This window comes from Furipterus horrens, unplaced genomic scaffold (genome assembly GCF_987537825.1).
Source record: "Furipterus horrens unplaced genomic scaffold, mFurHor1.1.pri manual_scaffold_11, whole genome shotgun sequence".
Lineage (NCBI taxonomy): Eukaryota > Metazoa > Chordata > Mammalia > Chiroptera > Furipteridae > Furipterus > Furipterus horrens.
Genome location: NW_028327181.1, coordinates 69,649,959 through 69,668,795, shown reverse-complemented (window position 1 = coordinate 69,668,795; position 18,837 = coordinate 69,649,959). Strand labels below are relative to the sequence as shown.

At 42.1% G+C, this 18,837-nt stretch overlaps 1 protein-coding gene and 1 long non-coding RNA gene across 5 annotated transcripts; one reads left to right on the top strand and one right to left on the bottom strand.

Annotated features, from left to right (window-relative positions):
* Nucleotides 1-1,090: 1,090 nt before the first annotated feature.
* VEZF1 (vascular endothelial zinc finger 1) lies at nt 1,091-15,669 on the bottom strand. 4 transcript variants are annotated; one of them, XM_090291402.1, is made up of 6 exons: nt 15,482-15,669; nt 9,855-10,549; nt 9,019-9,082; nt 7,747-7,948; nt 6,159-6,308; nt 1,091-2,939 (listed from the first exon to the last, which is right to left on the bottom strand). In XM_090291402.1, exons 1-6 carry the CDS (start codon nt 15,512-15,514, stop codon nt 2,512-2,514), a joined length of 1,572 nt encoding a protein of 523 aa, XP_090147528.1. In that variant the 5' UTR covers nt 15,515-15,669; the 3' UTR covers nt 1,091-2,511. The 4 variants fall into 4 exon arrangements, with proteins under 4 accessions (XP_090147528.1, XP_090147529.1, XP_090147530.1 ...); XM_090291403.1 differs by having other exon boundaries at nt 6,159-6,305; nt 15,482-15,668; XM_090291404.1 differs by having other exon boundaries at nt 7,747-7,930; nt 15,482-15,668.
* Nucleotides 15,434-18,323, top strand: LOC149998195 (uncharacterized). The gene is made up of 3 exons (XR_016514042.1): nt 15,434-15,665; nt 16,865-16,985; nt 17,867-18,323. It is a non-coding gene; the product is annotated as an uncharacterized LOC149998195 (long non-coding RNA).
* Nucleotides 18,324-18,837: the final 514 nt, after the last annotated feature.

Genomic DNA, 18,837 nt, shown 5'->3' with positions numbered 1-18,837 from the left:
GGTCCCCCTTTCAGTGATCCACTGCCACCCTCATCCTGCCAACTCTCTTCCTCCCAAAAGACACAACGTGGCTTTATTATTGCAGACAAGCTTCTTAAGTGAATAAAGAATGCATACAAAATAGTATTTTAACTGAAGTCATACAATGAAGTCTCACTCCTGTTTATTATACAATGAATTGATAAAACAATCATTTCTATTATATATCTTTTTTTTTTTAAAGAACTAAGTTTCAGGGTTCTCACAACCACACTCTAGCCTGGGGGTAGGGTCCACACCTGCCCCCACTGAGTACTGCTCCTTGGGCCACTGTGGAGGAAGCCTGGGCTGTTTGAATCATGGAGGATTGTGATTACCAGCCTAGTCAGAGATGACAGGTCCCAGCAGGCAGAGCCAGAACCCAGTCCTGGGACTGCATGCCAGAAACGTGGGCTTCCTCCAAATTTGGCCACCACCTGCCCAATCCAAGCCTCAGTAGGGCCACGCATGGGCCTTCCCTACATGAGTCCTTCCAGTAGTCCACACATAATGCTCAACATATTAAAAACAAACCATCTTTGTACTGTGGATAGGAACAGTTGTAACAAAGTCATAGCTACATATTTTTCTCTACATTTTGTTTATTGAGACAAACTAATTAAAAGGCACAAACATAGGGTATGTTTACATGGACATTATAACAAACATATACATTAAAAGTGTAGGAATGTGTTGCCTTCCTGCTAAACAGAAAGTTCCTAAGCTTTTATATATACAAAAGTTGTACAATTTAATGTCCTAAAGTACAAAAGATCATTTATAAAATTATTTTACACTAAGTACTATTTATTTTATTTTTTACTATGTAGTTCAACCCCCTCGAACTGCTTGTATAATGACACACAGATACCTATCCCTGCTGTAGGAAGTCTGCCTCGGATACAAGGTACTTTGATGCTTGAACTGACACAGTGGGGTATAAACGGAAGTCGTCCAGTTTGATAGTCAGTCCTGCAAACATTCTGCAAGATTACCACAACTAATTTCCATTTCTCTTAACTGTAAGGTTAAAAAAAAGAAAAAAAAAAACCAAAAACATATCGTAACTTAAAAAAAAAAAAACAAAAAAAACCAGCGTCTTGGTTTTAGTAACTATTTTTTAAAAACACAATGTTTTAAAAACATTAATGTATGGCATGGTGTGAAGAGTATCTGTTTCCCTAGCTTTTGGTTTCTACTTTATGTACAGAGATAAAATATCCTGCTAATAAAAAGCACATGTCTTAACGTGCACAATCATTGCTGGTTTCTACAGGGAGTGCAGACAGCTAGCTGTCTCCCTGAAAACACCACAAAGCCAATACAAGTGTTTTCTCAAAGGAAAAAAAAAAAAAAGTGATGTCCATATTTACAAAGTTGAACAGATCTGCACAATACTTGATTATGAAAGGAGAAATGAAAAAAAAAAAAAACACTCTGCTTGTTCTGAAGGGGCATACTACCTAGTTAGTGGTTAGAATAAAAACTGTATACAATTTAATATAAGACATAAACTCTAGTGAGCAACTAACTTATCTTTTCCTGTTGTAACATCAACAGGCTCTGATTGGGAGAGAGGGGCATATCACATCCCAGTGCCTCCAGCGTCTTCCAATTTAAAGCAATAATTTTAAATGTTCCAAAGTATTCCTTGGCTCCTGAACAGGAGTCCCATTAGCCTCCATTTGTTAGGAGTCTACCTGTCCGCACACTTGACTTCTCCTGTCAGTTGCGGCCTTTTCTTACCAAAACACAATTTGTATATTTTTTGTTTTTTAAATTTTTTTAAAAAAGTCAACTACAGTGCTATATTCCATCAGGATTAATATGCTGAGCAATATTTACATCTCCAAATATCAGGTCACAATCCCTATTATATGTTGAAGTTAGAATGATAAATTATCATATGCTTTGCATATCAGAGCTGGTATCACCTTTCCCATAGGGAATGCTGCCTGAAATTAACATATTCCCAAAGGTAAAATGCATATTCTCTGAAATGCATTTTATTATGACAATGCATGTATTTATTCATAAAAACCATAAACATAGACAATTCTACACTAGCTCTCAATTCATGGATTTAGAATTTCAATTAAAATCAGCCACCCACTTATATTGAGAGAAGAGTTCTGCTAGTGTTTAGAATAAAATGATTTCTTGGGATTAGAAACTAATGCTGTTTTTTAAAATTTTGAAATAGGTTTTGCTTTTTTATGATTGGTTTTAATTCTGGCAGTTCATCTTACCAACTACTATCCTGTTTAAGCAATGCTGTCAGCTAAAAGGAATTTCTGATTAAACTAAAGTGGTCCAGTGATAAGTTACACACACACCCTACTTTGAACAATCCCAGCCAAATTGAAGAAAAATGCTACTACACTATTATTAACTAATGTAATAAAATCTCCCAATTTCATGGTTTACTTTTTGCTTTACTAAAAACTGCTGGTAAATATTTACTTAACCCATATCTTGATTTTATAATACTGTTTACCAAGGTGGTGATGTAGGCAAAGCTTGGGGTAAGAAAGGCATGCTCTCTACAGGCCTCATTGCTATATTAAGAGGGGCAGCTAACGTCATAGGCGTGGGCAGGTTCATTGGAGACGTGATTGTGACGGGGTGTGCTATATTCACTGGAGCAGTGACAGGAGTGGGGAGGTTGACTGGGGTAGTGAGTGTTAAAGGAGAGGTCATGGATAACGGACTGGTAATAGTTACAGGGTGCCCTATGTTCATCGGGCTGGTTATATTAACTGCACTTGAAACATTTACTGGACTTCTCATGCTCATTGCAGCTGCCACTGTGACTGGGTTTGACATAGTCCCAGATGACACAGAGGACGTTATACTGAATGGAGTAGTGAGAGTCACAGGCGTCGTAGCAGCCGTGGACGTTTGGCACAGGTTAGCAGCTTCTAAAATAAGAAGACAAAAGGGCCTTTAGATTCTCAAAACAGTGAACAAAATTCACGAACAGCTTCTGCATCAACTTCTTTTAATTAAAAAGAACAAACATTTAATTAATTTAGTTTTCTGTAAACAGTCAACAGGCAGGAAGGATCTTTCGGAGCATAAGACTTGAGGGCCAGGAGCCCCAGCACGTGCAAATCTCTTTCTGACGCTGCACCCCCTCAAGGACTTAGGCAGCTTGTTTAGCCCTGCACTCTGGTTTCAAGTTTAGATTCACTTACCGGCCTCACAGCAACACTGGGAAGATGAGTTAATTTCTGCAAGGCACTTTGGAGGTAGAGGGGAGAGATCAGAAGGGCTAAAGTATTCTCATTACCACTTTATGCAATTCCTCTGAGTTCTAAAGACTTTCCTGGGAACAGCCAAGCATGGCAGGCCAGGCAACAAGAGCTTGTTTACGAAGAGCTGAGCTGATGGTTACAAAGTAATAGATAAATCAGAAAAATCTTTTCATAAGGCACCTTGTACCTAGCACAGGGAGTTGGGGTGTGGATCCTCAATGCTGTATTTACTCGTAAGCCTTCTGAGAGGTGAAGCCACATTCCATTAAGGTTTTTTTTTTAAGATTTTATTTATTAACTTTTACAGAGAGGGGAAGGGAGGAAGAGAGGGAGAGAACCATCAATATGTGGTTGCCTCTCGCTTGCCCCCAACTGGGCACCTAGCCCACAACCCAGGCATGCGCCCTGACTAGCAATCGAACCCGCAACCCTTTGGATCTCAGGCCAGCATTCAATCCACTGAACCACACCAGCCAGGGCTGTTACAATTTTTAAAATCCAAAAGTAGAGATAGATAAACAAGCTATTTTAATATCATCTTTTTATTTCAGTCTTAGAAAAAAATCATTTTAAATAATCTTATTGTTTCTGGTTATGTGTCCCTAACTATTTTAAGAAAAATTATCCCTCAGTGGGTTTATGTTCTCCCCCCACTACCATTTCTTCTTTTCTTTCTGATGCTAACACAATCACCTACTTTATGCCTAGAGTCATTTAACTACACATATTATACACACCACCAACCATACCAAGGAGGACTAACTAGGCAAGAAGTCCTTGCAGTGAGTTGATGGGACCCTGGTCCTTGTTATCCAGCAAAACCATCTTAAAGTACCTTCCTTCAGAGGTGACACCCTTACCCCTCAACAAAATTCAGCACCACCTGCTGGTGTGTCACAAATAGTAGTAAGAAAATGGATGGTGGGCTGGACGTGAGGTGGCTGTCAAAATGAAAAAGTGTATTTGAGATAGAGATGGAGGTCTGCACACATTCCTCACGTGGGTGAAATCACCTCAGGTAGGCCCATGAGTCAATAAGCAGCCATTCCTTGATCAATATGATGTAACTCTGGTATACTCCATATTCCACATCAAGGATTCCTAAATCTGGCTAATGATCAAAATCATTTAGGGAGCTTTTTATAAATAGCTTCCCAGGAAATCCAATAGTGAGATTTAGATGGAACCTGGGAAATCTGTGTTTTTTAAAAAGCTGCAAAGATGATGACCTGATTGTCTTCCAACTTTGGGAACTTATATCACGTTATTTAAGCCCAATATTTAAAAGGAGTATGTTGATTCAAGTTTAGGTTTTCAGGACAGGAGTTTCCTCTCCCCCAAAATGTGACATTTACTAATATGAATACAGAAGCTTCCAACATCAGTTGGTTGTTTCCAGAGATCCATGGTACGAATAGGAATACAATAACATTTTGTTTCATGGAGGTCAGAGATGAACCAAACAATTGAGTCTTATTGTGCAAGCAAACTGAAATACAATACCAAATAGAAGAGTGCAGAAAGAAAAAGACAAGGAAAGCCAACTCACTTTTGAGATGATGGTATCCTGTTTTTACCACAGGAGTTTTTACTCTGACACCTACCGTTTCCCCACATCCTCCTCTTTTTTAAAAAAATTTAAGTTTCCTTTTCTGTGACTTAAACACTCTCACTCTTTCTCTGCATAAAACATTCTTTCATGGCATGCTTTCAATCTAGTGTGCAATTATCATAACATATACACACATATACATTTTTCTGCCCCTTCTCCCACCATTCTCATCCCCTTTTCCTACCACAATACATTTATCAAAGTAATGACAAAATCTTCTTCATTTGGAAAACAGGAACAAGCAGCACCTGAGGAAGGGTAGAAAGCCTATCTGGACTGCAGCATTCTTTTCCTCCAATGCCAGTAGATTTATGAAAAAGGATGCTATTCTTTTTATCTTTATCCAAGTACAGTGGTTACAGGAGATCTGAGGAAGGGAACAGCCACACCACATGAAAGCAAAGGATAGAAGAAACTACACAGCAAAGGAATTACAGAGGAGCCTACATGCAGAAGATTCCACATGAATTAAAAATGGAATAGTAAGACATGGCAGCAGTAGGGGGGAGAGAATAAGAAATTTAGGAATCTGTCCTGTGGCTGATGGTATACTGACAACATGATTTAGTTGAAATGGCTGCACAACAGTCTAGAAACCAAACCTACAACTAGTAAGTTAAAAAACTGTGTTGAAAACTGATATTCCAACTGATTCTTAGATATATGAGAGAAAAGCAGACCATTCTGAATTTAAGGTAAGCAAAGCATTTAAACCTAAAAACTGAAGTACATTCGTGTTAAGTTAATGCCAGACTGAATGACATTAAGGGTGTGACCAAGAGACATCATGTAATAAATATGTAATAAATAAAACAATATAGAAACAATATAGAAAGAACATGAAACATTAGAAAACAGCATGGTTGTAAGAAAATGAATTTATATATACATAAGGATACTTCATCTACCTCTAAAAGTGGGAATATTTTAGACAGAAAAAAAGGAGCACAGATATTCACATAAATATGGATTCTGAGCAAACATAGCAAAGGACCAAATTTGGTTCTAAATTTGTAACAAAAGTAGATCAAAAGGAAGAACTGAAGAAGTACTGGAAATTGTTACTCTTCAGTTAAAAAAAAAAAACCAACTTATCTGGAAGCTGGAAAGCTTTGTTGCCAACAACTACCATTCCCCAGCATATAACATTCCCACGCCTCCATAAAGCTGGATTCCCTAAGCTGGGACTTCTTCACTTGGATCATCTGGCACACTGGTTGGAATACTTCTCTAGCCATACTTTGAGCACTAGAACGCTTCATCTTTCTTACCTTTCTTTCTTGCTTTGACAGCTTCTTCCCACAGTCTCAGTGTCTCTACCTGCTTCCCCGGCCAGCTTGTCACATGTTGCTGCTGCTGCTGCTGCTGCTGTTGCTGCTGCTGCTGCTTCTGGTTGCTGGTTTCTTCATTCATGCATGCTACTCCAAAGACAAACCAGAAACACTACATTTACCTTGAAAAAGTGTCGCTGTTTTTTCAAAATCCAAAATTTCGGTACTTTGACTCTCTGTACCTCTACTACCTTTATCATTTGACTTGATATTTTTTTTACTACAGTGCATGTTTTTTGCTGCTTATGTCTATATTGGTCAAAATAGATAAATTAATAAAAACACCAGAGAGCTATAGAAAATAAATATAAAAGAGAAAAAAATTCCGTGCTAAATTAACAGCAAGTTTTAGAATGGAACTTGGGAAATATTAGCATGGACTAATTAATGCTCATCAAAATATCTAAAATACTTGATTACTTGACCACAGTGATATACACCAAAAGTAAATTTTTATAAAGTTACGAAGAATGACATGCTAGATACTTACATGTACTTATAAATAAGCAAATATACTTACAAAGAAGCAAAAATGGATGAGATTAAAACACATTAAGTATTCTTTCCTATTTACTTTTGTCCACCTATTTAGAGAATTTGATGTTCCTGCTGCATATAGTACATACATAAAAGAATAAAGTAGTAGAATATGTAATAGATTTAGGAAAATACTTTTTCTGGTGGTTAGGGAGATCTTAAAAGAAAAAGCCTGGAGCCCTGGCTGGTGTGGCTCAGTGGACTGAGCACCAGCCTGGGAACCAAAGGGTCGCTGGTTCTATTCCCAGTCAGGGCACATGCCTGGGTTGCAGGCCAGGTCCCCAGTTGGGAGTGCGCAAGAGGCAACCACACGTTGATGTTTCTCTACCTCTCCTTCTCTCTCCCTTCCCATCTCTAAAAAAAAAAAAAAAGGCCTGGGTAACTGAAAACACTGAATTTTATCCACAAGTCTCTAGAATATTCTATCTTCAACTCTGAATTTAAGGTAAGCAAAGCATTTAAACCTTAAAATGGATTTGATATCCCATTTCTCTATATAAAGATTTGGGTTTGAAAAGCAAACTGATTAGCACTGCTTTTATCTTTAAGGTTATTAAGGACATGTTATTAATAAAATCAGGAGCTAAGAGACACTGATGCTTAAAAATCTTCCTAACGTTAAATAAAAATAATTAAAATTGCCTGGATATGATGCAACTTCCTAGTGTGGCTTTTGCTGCCACAATTCTAACACACTAGAGCTTTTTATTCAAACTCCAAGGAAGGGACACACTGAAAAATAGTGATGGGGAAATTTTGGTCTTCTAAAATGGGAGTTATTAAATAGACAAGCACAGGATTGAAAGCAAAATCAGTGTTGTTTCTACACGCACATATGAAGTATATTCCTAATACTAATATGCACTCACCCTTACTGCATGTTTGCACACTTCAGTAATAGCAGGAAACATGTAAGATGAACAATAACAGTCCTGAGAGCACAGCAAAAAAAACCTTTGGTACACTAAATACAATTCGAAGCGTCACTTACTTTTACTGATGCCCTGTTTACATGTGTTACAGTTGATACTTTGGCTCTGCCCGTGTGTCTTTAAGTGGCTGGTGATGTACGCCGCGCTCAGGAGCTTCCCACAGATATTACACGATACCTTGCCTTCGTGGCGCACCATGTGTGTCCGCAGTCTGTCTTTGGTGGCAAAGGCAGCAGTGCATGTCTGCATGAGGGAGGAAAACTTTTTTTAAATATAGACTATCCTGTTCTTCTCATTTTAAAGTACGTTATATTCTAGGCATTACCCTACCCATATCAGCAAGCCGACTAAGTTAGTTGAGTTTTAATTGTAGGTGTTACCCAGAATCATAATCATAATAAAACACTTGGTGAATTTTAGACCCTTACATTTTAAGGGAAGAAAAAATATCAACAGAGTAGCGAGAAGATGTGAGCTTTAGAGTTAAACCTGAATTTAAATCCAGCTCCTCAATTCACTAAACAGTGTAACATTGAGCAAATTAGTTAACCTATCTGAATACTTCTTTATCTGTAAAATAATAGTAACACCTACCTCACAAAATTACTGGTGGATTAAGAGCCTGACCCAAGGCCTCACACATAGAAGGCACTCACTCAAAATGACACTAACTTCCTTTCTCCAATTGGGTTTTTCTTAGAATTCAAATCACTTACTTAATAAAATCAGTCATTAACAAATTTAACAAAAAGGAACACAAAAAGACAACCGGCAACAACGTACAATTAGATACCTAAAACAGTAATTTGACTTAGCAAGATTCTTAACCTTTTCATTATCACAACTTATGTTAAATAAAATCATTAATATGAACAGATTTTCAAACAACTAGAAAATGCTCCAATTTGGCAATAGCTGACAAAAATCCAATAAGTGATAACTTTTGGAAGAAAATTCGTATTTTCTTTTATTACAATTAATACAACCTCAACCATCAACCCAGCAATTAATTTAAAGCACTTGATTCATTTTTATTTCAATACACAACATCTGTAAGACTATAGTTTTTTTCTTCTAACAATAAATGCTGTTGCCCAAGGAAAGGGGAATGTGGTTAAACAAAAACAACACATTTACGTTTTTAAATGATCTTGCCCCACAAAAATAGAAGCTGTCATTCATATTTTACAAAACTATAATTCAAATGGATCACATTTATTCAAGTCAGTGATTCTTAAGACTATTCAAGAACGGTGAGATTTGGCTGCCTCAGACCTCCTGGATAATGTGCATCAAGGGCTACACTAAGGATAAGTCATTTTAACTCTTACTTGGCATTTGAAGGGTCTTTCTGTTGAATGGACATGTTTTACGTGACAGCTTAAATGGTCAGGCCTGTGAAAGAGAGAGTTTCAACAGAAGATATAATGGAACACACATAGAGAAATGCTACTTACTGTGATGTTTACATGCTTGGCAGATTTGGGTGGGGGACATTTTAAAGAAAGCTAGCAGAATTACCAACTCCCCCTCCACCCCCATGCAAGCCTCCTTACCTCTCTTAACATAACAAAAGTTTTATCTGTTTTCTCTCCTAGTCAACATCAAATCATATTAGGTCTTGATTCTTTACATTACAAAATACCCAAAGTTTTAGTTAATGCTTGCCAGAAACAGCTAGTACTATATATATATATATATATACTTTATATCTTAAAAAACCTTTAAAAATGGAAATTAGTGAAATGTTAGTAACCATAGAAAAATGGAAAAATTCTCCTAAAATTTTTATTAAAGAGTATCCAAGGTTATCCCAACTTCCAAAAACTAGGTTTCTTTGATTTATGCAGTGAACTTCATGTCTAGTCACCCAACTGAATTGGAATCTGGTGGTTACGCAGTGGTAAGAAGTATCCGTGAGCCAAATGAAGGCCTGAGTCCACCAAGGTACTTCTTAAATGAAGTAATATGTTAATCGCTACGTCACCACTTGTCAACCACACCAAAGTGAAATTAGACTTGGAGGTGTAATACTTCATTTATCACCGATCTCCTCTAATAACGCAGGCCTGCCCACATCTATTCTCACATAAACCTAGAGCACACAGAAACGAAACTGAAGTTCACTGAATACCATAATGAAAAAAAGCAAAGCAAAATGCAGTACCTCGAGAAGCCTTTCCCACAAACGCTGCAAGTATAGGGTTTGGTGATGCCTCCTTCATGAGACCTCACATGGTAAGTCATCCGGTCCTTTCTCTTGAAGCGCTGATTACAAATAGGACACTCGAAGGGCTTTTCATCTGAATGGGAGAGCTTGTGCCGATTGAGGTGGTACACATCTCGGAAGGCCTTCCCACACATCTCACAAGCATGGTTCTTCTTGACGGGCTTACTGGGTTTCTTGACAGACTGGGTCACAGGCATAGCTGTGGTGCTGGCACTGCTGCTGGGGTTGGTGCCCGAGGAAGATGTAGTGACTGTTGACAAGATGCCTGCAATGGTTGAGACCAGCGAAGTTCGGCTGCTGTCCCCAGCGATGGTGGAAATAAGAGGAACCACTGTAGTGGGGGTTTTCTTTGCCCGGGACACCAACTTGATCCCTGTATGGCAGGACTCATGGCGCCTCAGGTGATAGCTGTCCCTGAAAGCTTTACTGCAGTAAGTGCACACAAATGAAGTTTTGGGTTTTTCTTTTTTAATCCCAATGGCATCCTTTAATGTTTCTGGTGCAGCCTGAGGTTTCTGAGTTATCGGTATTGGAAGTAATGGTTTCTGATCAGGGGGCTCCACAGCAGAGCTCAGGAGGGGCAGCAAGCTGTTTTGTGCTGCCTGCTGTTGGTGATGAGAGCCTTCATGGGTCTAAAACCAAACATTTACACTTCAGAAACTCAGCCTCTCACAATGCCCTTCAAAATTCAACATGCTCCAAACAACAGAGACCAGAGACCAGAAGAAACTACCAAAGAGCCTGTGAGCCACTCTCTATAGCAAAGATCCAGCAATCACCTAGCTTCTCTCAAGAGCTCCCAGTATAAAACATGAAAATCATTGTGTGGAGCCAAAACTTGCTCGACTAAGTTGCTGACAGTGATATTGCTTTCAAACAGCTGACTAAACTACACACCACCCTGGTTCATAAGGGACACACCAGCTGATGAAATCAGTTTGCATTCGTCTGTCAGTGTTGAAACCAAGTTTAAATAACTTGTCAAAAAAATTACACTCCAGACTTATTTAACAGTACCTCACTGCAGTAATGCACAAAACACACACACACACACACACACACTCACACAAATTATCTACTTGTCTATAACCTAGAAAAAGAAAGGTATTATGTCTCTTCCTTTCCATGAGAAAACGTAGTGATTGAGGAGGGAGGCTGTTGCTAAGTGACAAAAGAAATCTAACTCTCTGAGTACACATGCTACTTAAGTTTACGTAGTTTTAAAATTTTTCACTTAATGCTACTAGAAGATTTGGTTGAAATGAAACCTGCTATTAATCAACCTGGTAGGCATCTGCGAAGGTAGCCCACAGCAAAACACCTGCCAGTTGTTTCTCAGTTCATAGAAGTCTGCATCCTTTAGCAACACTAGTTGTTCAAACCCTGATCTCTCAAAAATAGACTAAGAGAAAACAAACTATAGATAATTAAAATTCCTTTCATTTTCATCTTCGTCCAACAGCTGTAGGTTTCGTTAAAGTATTAGACATTTAGCCCTGACCAGTGTGGTTCACTTGGTTGGGCGTCACCCTACAAGTGAAAGGTCCCCAGTTTGATTCTGGGTCAGGGCACATGCCTGGGTTGTGGGTGTGTGCAAGAGGCAACTGATTGATGTTTCTCTCACACATTGATGTTTCTCTCCCACACTTTCTCTCTCCCTTCCCTTCTCTAAAAATAAATAAAATCGTAAAATTAAAAAAAAAAAAAGGTATTAGACATTTGCTGTTATAATGTGCTTCTATATTCCAACACGGGGGTGCTGGACATTGTCTGGAAATTTACTTTAACTGCACTGAAACCAGAATTTCATTATGGATCCAGGTTCTTGTTATTTATGAGTAGTTATTCTCTTGGTTTTGAATTTTTCAAAATTCTCCATACCTCTATACTGATAAACATTTAGGAAATGATGGGAAAAAATTCCTGAAATAGTTCTTCCTAATACGTTGTACTTTACCAACATTATTTTTGAAACTCTTGACAGTGAGCCCAAGTCCCTATCCTTCAGTTTTGTAATCCTAAAAGGATACATGCACTCAGAGGTTAAGAGTTCCAAATACTTAACGAATACAACATCCTAGGAGGAGCCCATCCCATCATCTTAAGACACTACAAGACACTTATTTACCCTCCTCACTCTATAGCCACTAGTCCAACAGTTAACTTGATTAAGGAGAAAAAAAGAAGAAAGACACACATTCACACAGAGCTCCTCTCCTGATGGGTAAGAACATCTATCATTGCTCCATGTTTACTTTCTTGATGGCAGCAAAACAGCGAAGCCTGGAACCAGGCTCCCTCCAAAGGATTAGGAGATGCGGTAGCCAGAATTACCAATTTCAATTTAATTATTTTGATCGAATCTCCCTTTGAGTCCTGGAAGTACTCATAGAAATTTTGTGCTTACTTATGAGTATCTTTCTGGGCTCAGTGATCATACTGAATTACAGTCCACTTTTAATTTGTGGAGCTCTTGTAAATGTCAGTGTCTACCCAGATGACATTAGTAGAAACTATAGAATCTTACCCCCTTTCCAACCTGGCTGTAGGATACCCAAGTTTCCATACAGTATATAAACGGTTAATAGCTGAAGATAGCTCAAGATATACAATTTCAAAGGCAACAGATCAGATAATAGGGAATGCAAATCTTCTGGACAAAGTTCAGACTTACAGTGTTTAGAGGCATTTTTCAATTCTAAACAACCATTAGTTTGATGTAGTACTAAAAGCACTTACTGCCATTTTACCAATTCAGATGTCTGTGGCAACATAAAGTATTTTTACAGCATTGCTGAAGCTCACTCTCACAGGAGGGTCACACCAGGTCCCTGCTTCTTGGGTGAAATGCTGTAGAATGCCTTGACCACTACGGAAATCTCTCTCTCTCTGAGGATTCCTAGGATCCCCACACTGCTACATGAAGCCTTCTAAGAGGGGAAGTGGGTTTCCCCAACTTGTTCTCTGGGGGAGAGACAGAGTAAAATAACAACCAGGGCCTGCCTTCAGTTAAGTGATTTAAAATATATACATAACTTATGGGTAGATTTTTCTTTGACTAGCATCATCAAACCAAAGTTTTAATTTTATCTCCCATCTCTTTCAAGGCTTTTTAAACCCTCCTGAGCATTCCTTTTTTCTGGGGCTGGCAAAAAACAAAACAAATGTTATTTCATCACCCAGGGTGGTAGGATATGGCACCATGAAATCTCCAGTGCCAGAGGGTAAAAGATTTTATACTGAAACAAATTAGCATCAGTGAGTCATATCTTGAATGTCCTGTTAGGAGAATCATCCATCAAACATTTTAACAACTATGGCTTTCACTTTCCACCAGGTTATCTGGAAAGCAAGCATGCATTAAGTTGTTTTAACTTATAAATTCAGTAGGATGCTCCAGGAAACAAAACAAGAGTTTTAGTCTCCATTTCCCCAGAGAAAATTACTTAAAACTGAAACTAAGTCTATTCATACCTTTCCATAGAAAAGAAATATTCTCTTTACCCATTCAACTGTCCTCAGCTCTAAATTACAAGTTTTCCAACAATTTTCACTGCACACATTGCCAAACCCAGAATCAAATATGAGCTTTCACACTCCTCCATCAGGTGAAAAAATGATTTTAATAGCTGAAAAAATTAAACAATATAAAGTGTAATCAAACAGTTGATTAATAAGTGCTTGGCATTTGCTTTATCTAGGAAAATCATAAAAATACTCCAAAAGAATTTTCTACTAGCTTTCCAAAAATTAGTTACGGGTTTTTTCTTTACATAAAGAACTCCCGTTTTTTTCATCCTCCATTAAGTATATAGACTGCAGGTTTAATATGGTAAAATAATTCAATGTTCACATGAAAACCACTTCAATGGCATGTTAATTCCACATTTTAAAGTGATTATTTAAAAGCTTTTTCTAGAGACTGTGTTTACCACCTTTACACCAACCTGGATGCCAGCTAGTTATATATCAGTTATTTTCCAATGCATTTTTAAGTTCACTTATCACAATTATCAAGCTCATCAAAACCGGATAAAACAATACTAGATAAGAATGAGAAAGTGGGTAAGTTCATGAGTTCCATAATTTTGAGTAGCTTCAATTTTAAGAAGCCCGAATATAATTCAACTACTTAAAAATTAAATTACTCACATTTGAAAGAACACATTTCTTAAAATGCTCAACCAGCTCTACACAATAGGTAATGTTTGAATTATCCAATTCCCTACATTAACTCCACTGGAATGGGTCCAGCGGCTGGGAGAAGTTTCTGAAAATTTTGCATCCATTCCTGGTTAGTTCCAAAAGGTCTCAAAAGCCCCAGATACGCGTTTGGGATTTCACTAAGTTATTCGAAGTAGGAAAATAACTCCGAGAGGCGGGAAGAACGCACTTAGAGAAGAGCTTCCCAGCCTCCGGTTTCGAAGTTTCCCCGTGAGCTCATCACGGCTGCCCACTAAGTGCTTCGTTTGCAAATGGAAACCAAGCAGGAAAAACAGACGTTCCAGCCCAGGTCTTCCAAACAGGGGTCCCCCACCCAACGTGGGCTGGCAAGAGGATTGCCAACGTATCGGCGACAGTCACTTTGAAGTTTCCTGCAGCAAGTGAAGACCAACACCCCAGGAATGACTCATCTGGGGGCTTTGTAAGCGGACTTTGTTTGCTCTCTCCACTTTCTGTCTCCCCCACTTGGCTGGAGGAAACAAACGATCGAGGTGGGACGAGAGAGCAAAACGCTCCGGGAGGAGGTCGGGCCGGCCGGAGCCCCAGCCCTCCCCGCGCACCCCCCCCCCCGCCCGGCGGGGGGATTCCCCGGCTGAATGGGACAGCGGACGAGCTGGACAGAGCGAGAGCGTGTCAAATGCCAAGACTTAGGCAGGGGCTTGGGAAAGAAAAAAACGTAAATCCAGTGAAAAAGTTTGCGGGAGCAAATACACACAACACCCCCCAACTGGATAAACATGAGGTGGGGCGGCGGGAAGGGGGAGTGGCGGGGAACCCACGGAAACCCGCTATTCACGGGGATGGGGGGGTCAGAAAGTCACCATACACAAAAAGAGAGGGCGATGAAAAAGGCGAGCGAGCGAAAGTGTGTGTGTGCGAGTGTGTGTGTGCGCTGGGTGCTGGGGGGCTCTGAGAGCACGACCTGGGACCGCCCTCACCCCACGGTGCGGCCAGGCCCGGCGCGCCGTGACTGAGCGGCCCGCGCTATCCAGCAGCCCGGCGCCCTCTTTTCTCTGGGCCGCGGGTGGTGACAGCGACCGGCCTCCTCCCTTCCCCTTCAGGGCGGGAGGAAAGGGTGTGTGCGTGTGCGTGAGTGTGCTGGGGGGGCCAGGGTTCACCCCGAGGCCTGCTCTCTCCCCCGCACCCCGTGAGGCCGCCTTCTTTCACCTCAGCAGCCCCGCTCTGCCGGGGCGGGCGGGCGGAAAAACAAAGGGGGATTAAGGCCGGGCCGGAGAGCAGAGCCGGGAGGGAGGGGAGGAGGAGCGCCCGCCCGCCCGTCCGCCAGCCCGGGGCCCGGCCCCCCTGTCCCCCCCGTGCCCCCCCGGGGGGGCCCCCACTACCTGGAACAGGAACGTGGTCCAGTTGGCCTCCATGGCGGCGGCGGCCGACCCCCCTCCTCCCCACTCCCCCCGCTCGGGGAGCCTCCTCAGCCGGAGGAGGCGACAACAAAGCGGCGGCGGCGGCGGCGGCGGCAGCGGCAGCGGCGGCTCCTCAACATGGCAGCGCCGAGCGCGGCCACTTCCGGTAACCTCCGGGACGCACCACCGCCGCGGCGAGCGCGGGCGGGGGGGGAGCCCCGACCCGGCCGCCGCCGCCCCCAGTTGCCCCGACCCCTCCTGGGCGTCCGCGCGGCCGGCTCGCCGCCTCGGAGCTCAGCCAGTGCCTGCGGGCGGTGGGGTCGGGGCCCCAGCGGGGGGGCCGGGGTGGGGCCGGGGGCGGGGATGGGGCGCGGCGTCCCCCCCCGCGGGGGTGTGTGGTGCTGCGGTCCGTGGCTCAGGCAGCTGGAGCAGGGGGAGCTCAGGAGGGAAGATGGAGGACGCCAGGGTCTGGCGTTGGCTCCCTGGGCACCGCGGGGCGGTCGCCCGCGCCTTGGACGCTGGGCCGGGCAGCGTCGCGTCCCTATCAGACCCTCGGTGGAAGGCACAGGCCACCGCGGTCACCCGGCTCTGCGGTCCCTTAAGCGCAGCACAGCCGCCACCTCCAAGCTGGGGGAGCCCCTTCCACGTCGAGCCTCTCCCCTCTGCTATGTCATTCTCAGCTAGCTACGTCCTCCGCACTCGCGCTCTGATGTGCATCGAACTCTGGGTGGCCTTCCCGCTCCAGCAGGGAGTCCCCTTGGGGTGCACCCAGAGCCTCCCCGCGCCTAGGGAAACACTTCCCACGCGAAGAGATGTCAGAACTGGGTTATTCCTGGGTGAAGGGCTGAGCTTCCCCAACCTCCCCTGAACTCCAGATAGGATGTGAAATTCTACCCCAACACCACCTCTCCCGCCAAAAAAAATAAAAACAAGCGAGAAACTAGAGTCAAGACAGTGTTTTAGTCCTTTAGTACAGTCAGCTTCCTCACTCCCCCAAACAACAAATCCAACTTCTGGTTGGACAGCGTCAGATGTCACTGAGGTGACCCCAGCCCTCTGTTTGCAGTTCCAAGGCTTCCGTGTAGGCGTCACTGCTGCTGGTGCTTGGTGTGAGGATGTCTGAACGTTTTCCCTCCTCTCCTCTCACAGAAGTGGCTACTGGGAATATCAGAGACGAGCTATTATTAACCCAGTCTCCAGCAGAAGTCTCCTGGCGTAGGAACTGAGGGGGCAGGCTGTGCCAGTGATACTTTTTATAAAGTGTGGTTTAACAACATTTCTCAGATGGCCACATGACTTTGAGACTTCAACATCTTTCCTAACCAACGGTCTCTTAACTCAGCCCCTCCATTTATTCCTCTCCAGACACATTCTAATCAAGGTCACTGTCTCCCGTACACGTACGCACATGGTTGATACCGCCCGGAGGCCTTGGGGACAGAGGGTTGAGAAGTTCTGCGGTTCCGATCAGTAGTAGGAGAAGCAGGTAACACACCAAGGAGCTGGTCAGCTTGACGGGACCGTACCAAAAAAATGAACCGTTTTTGATACATTCCCTCAGCTCAGCTGCTCCCTGTGGCCCCTGTCTCCTAGAAATGTCCACTTCTCTCGTTTGGAAAGAAAAATGAAACAGCCCAGGAAGCCTGTTTCTGTATCCGTGCGAGACAGGGAGGGAACTAAGATGTAAACCTCAGGAATTAACAAAACTAAAACCTTTTTGCTCTGGCCTTGGACGTTGCATGTTTGTTCATTTTCATTCTGTGGATTCACGTCAGGGTCTCTGTAATTCACCTCCTCAGTTTTCCTCCTTCCCTTAATAGACTCTTACTTCACAGTTTCATTTTCAAACTGTGAAAATAAAGCTTTCAGGGTTATGAACATGAGTACTTCATGAAGACCACAATCCCAATGACAATATTGCTGGACTCTCTTTGAACTCCTTATCCCTGAATCTAGGAACCTTTCTCCGCCTATGTGTTTCACAGCATCCCTGGACAGGGGTTTCCCCACAGGAAGTAGAGGTCAAGTGAAAACAGTCCAGTTCTCCTTACTGAAGAGCTGGGATTCAGAAGCATCATTTTTCTTGAGGAAAATGGCTAATGTTATCTCTATCCATAAGGTGAAGCTAGAATTCCTGATCGCTCCCCAAACCCTCCCTTAAAAAGGGAATAGAACTTTTTAAATTCAGATTTTTAAAAAAGATTTTATTTATTTACTTACTTTTAGAAAGAGGAGAAGGGGCAGGAGAAAGAGAGGGAGAGAAACATTGATCCTTGCTTCTCCTTATGCACCTGACTTGGGACCGAGCCCAAAACCAGGCATGTTTGCCCTGACTGGGAACCGAACCTGTGACCATTTGCTTTGCAGGATGATGCCCAACCAACTGAGTCACCCTGGTCTGCGCTCAGATGAAGTTTTAGACCTAAGAACAATGATTCAAAAACAATCAGCTCCAACTGTTTCGAGGAATATAATGAAACCAATAAGATCAAAGACTCCTTTTAGGGAGGAAGAGAGATAGAAAAACATCAATGTGAGAGAGAAACATCGATTGGTTGCCTCTGGTGCACACCCCCGCCAGGGACCAAGCCCACAACCCAGGCGGGTGCCCTGACCAGGAATCAAAATCACGACCCAAGACTCCATTTTTAGAAGGGGCATTTCTACCTACCTTTAGGAGAGACAATATTGGTAACCACAAACAACATGAGCCCCTCCACAGACCATATGGGGTCCACTCAAAAGACTAGGGATGTCTAACGATAGTCATTTCATCTTATTATAAACAACTTGCAGTAAGTGAATAAATGGTATTATCCTCGGATATGATTAATAACTGAAATGTTTGATGTCTAAGTGAAAAATACACTGTGCCTACACATTCACCCAAATAAAACTCAGATTCCCTCCCTATCCTCTTTTCCACCCACCCTGTCCCAGATTGTATAAACTGTCAGCCTTGCAGGGCCCGAGTTTCCTCATCCAGAACATGAGGAGGACAAAGTAAATACCTATCTCATACAAGTGACTTGTGAATTAAAAGAGACATGTATGCAAAATGCTTAGAATATTTCCTGGAATATGACAGGAGCTAAATAGAGATTTTTATTGGTGTTATTGAGTGGTTCTCCTTTACCTTTAGGGCTGGGAACTCTGCAGAACAGCTGTGTAAGAACCAATTAATTATTCTTCTTACTTTCAAAGTGACAAGTTTTTCTGCATGCCCTATCCCTCTCTCATTCAAAGAGCCCTAAGGTAAGTGGCCAAAAGGTTAATGACACAGGACGAAGGAAGATGCCTATTAAGATTAGCTTTTCTAAAGACAATTTTTAGCAAAC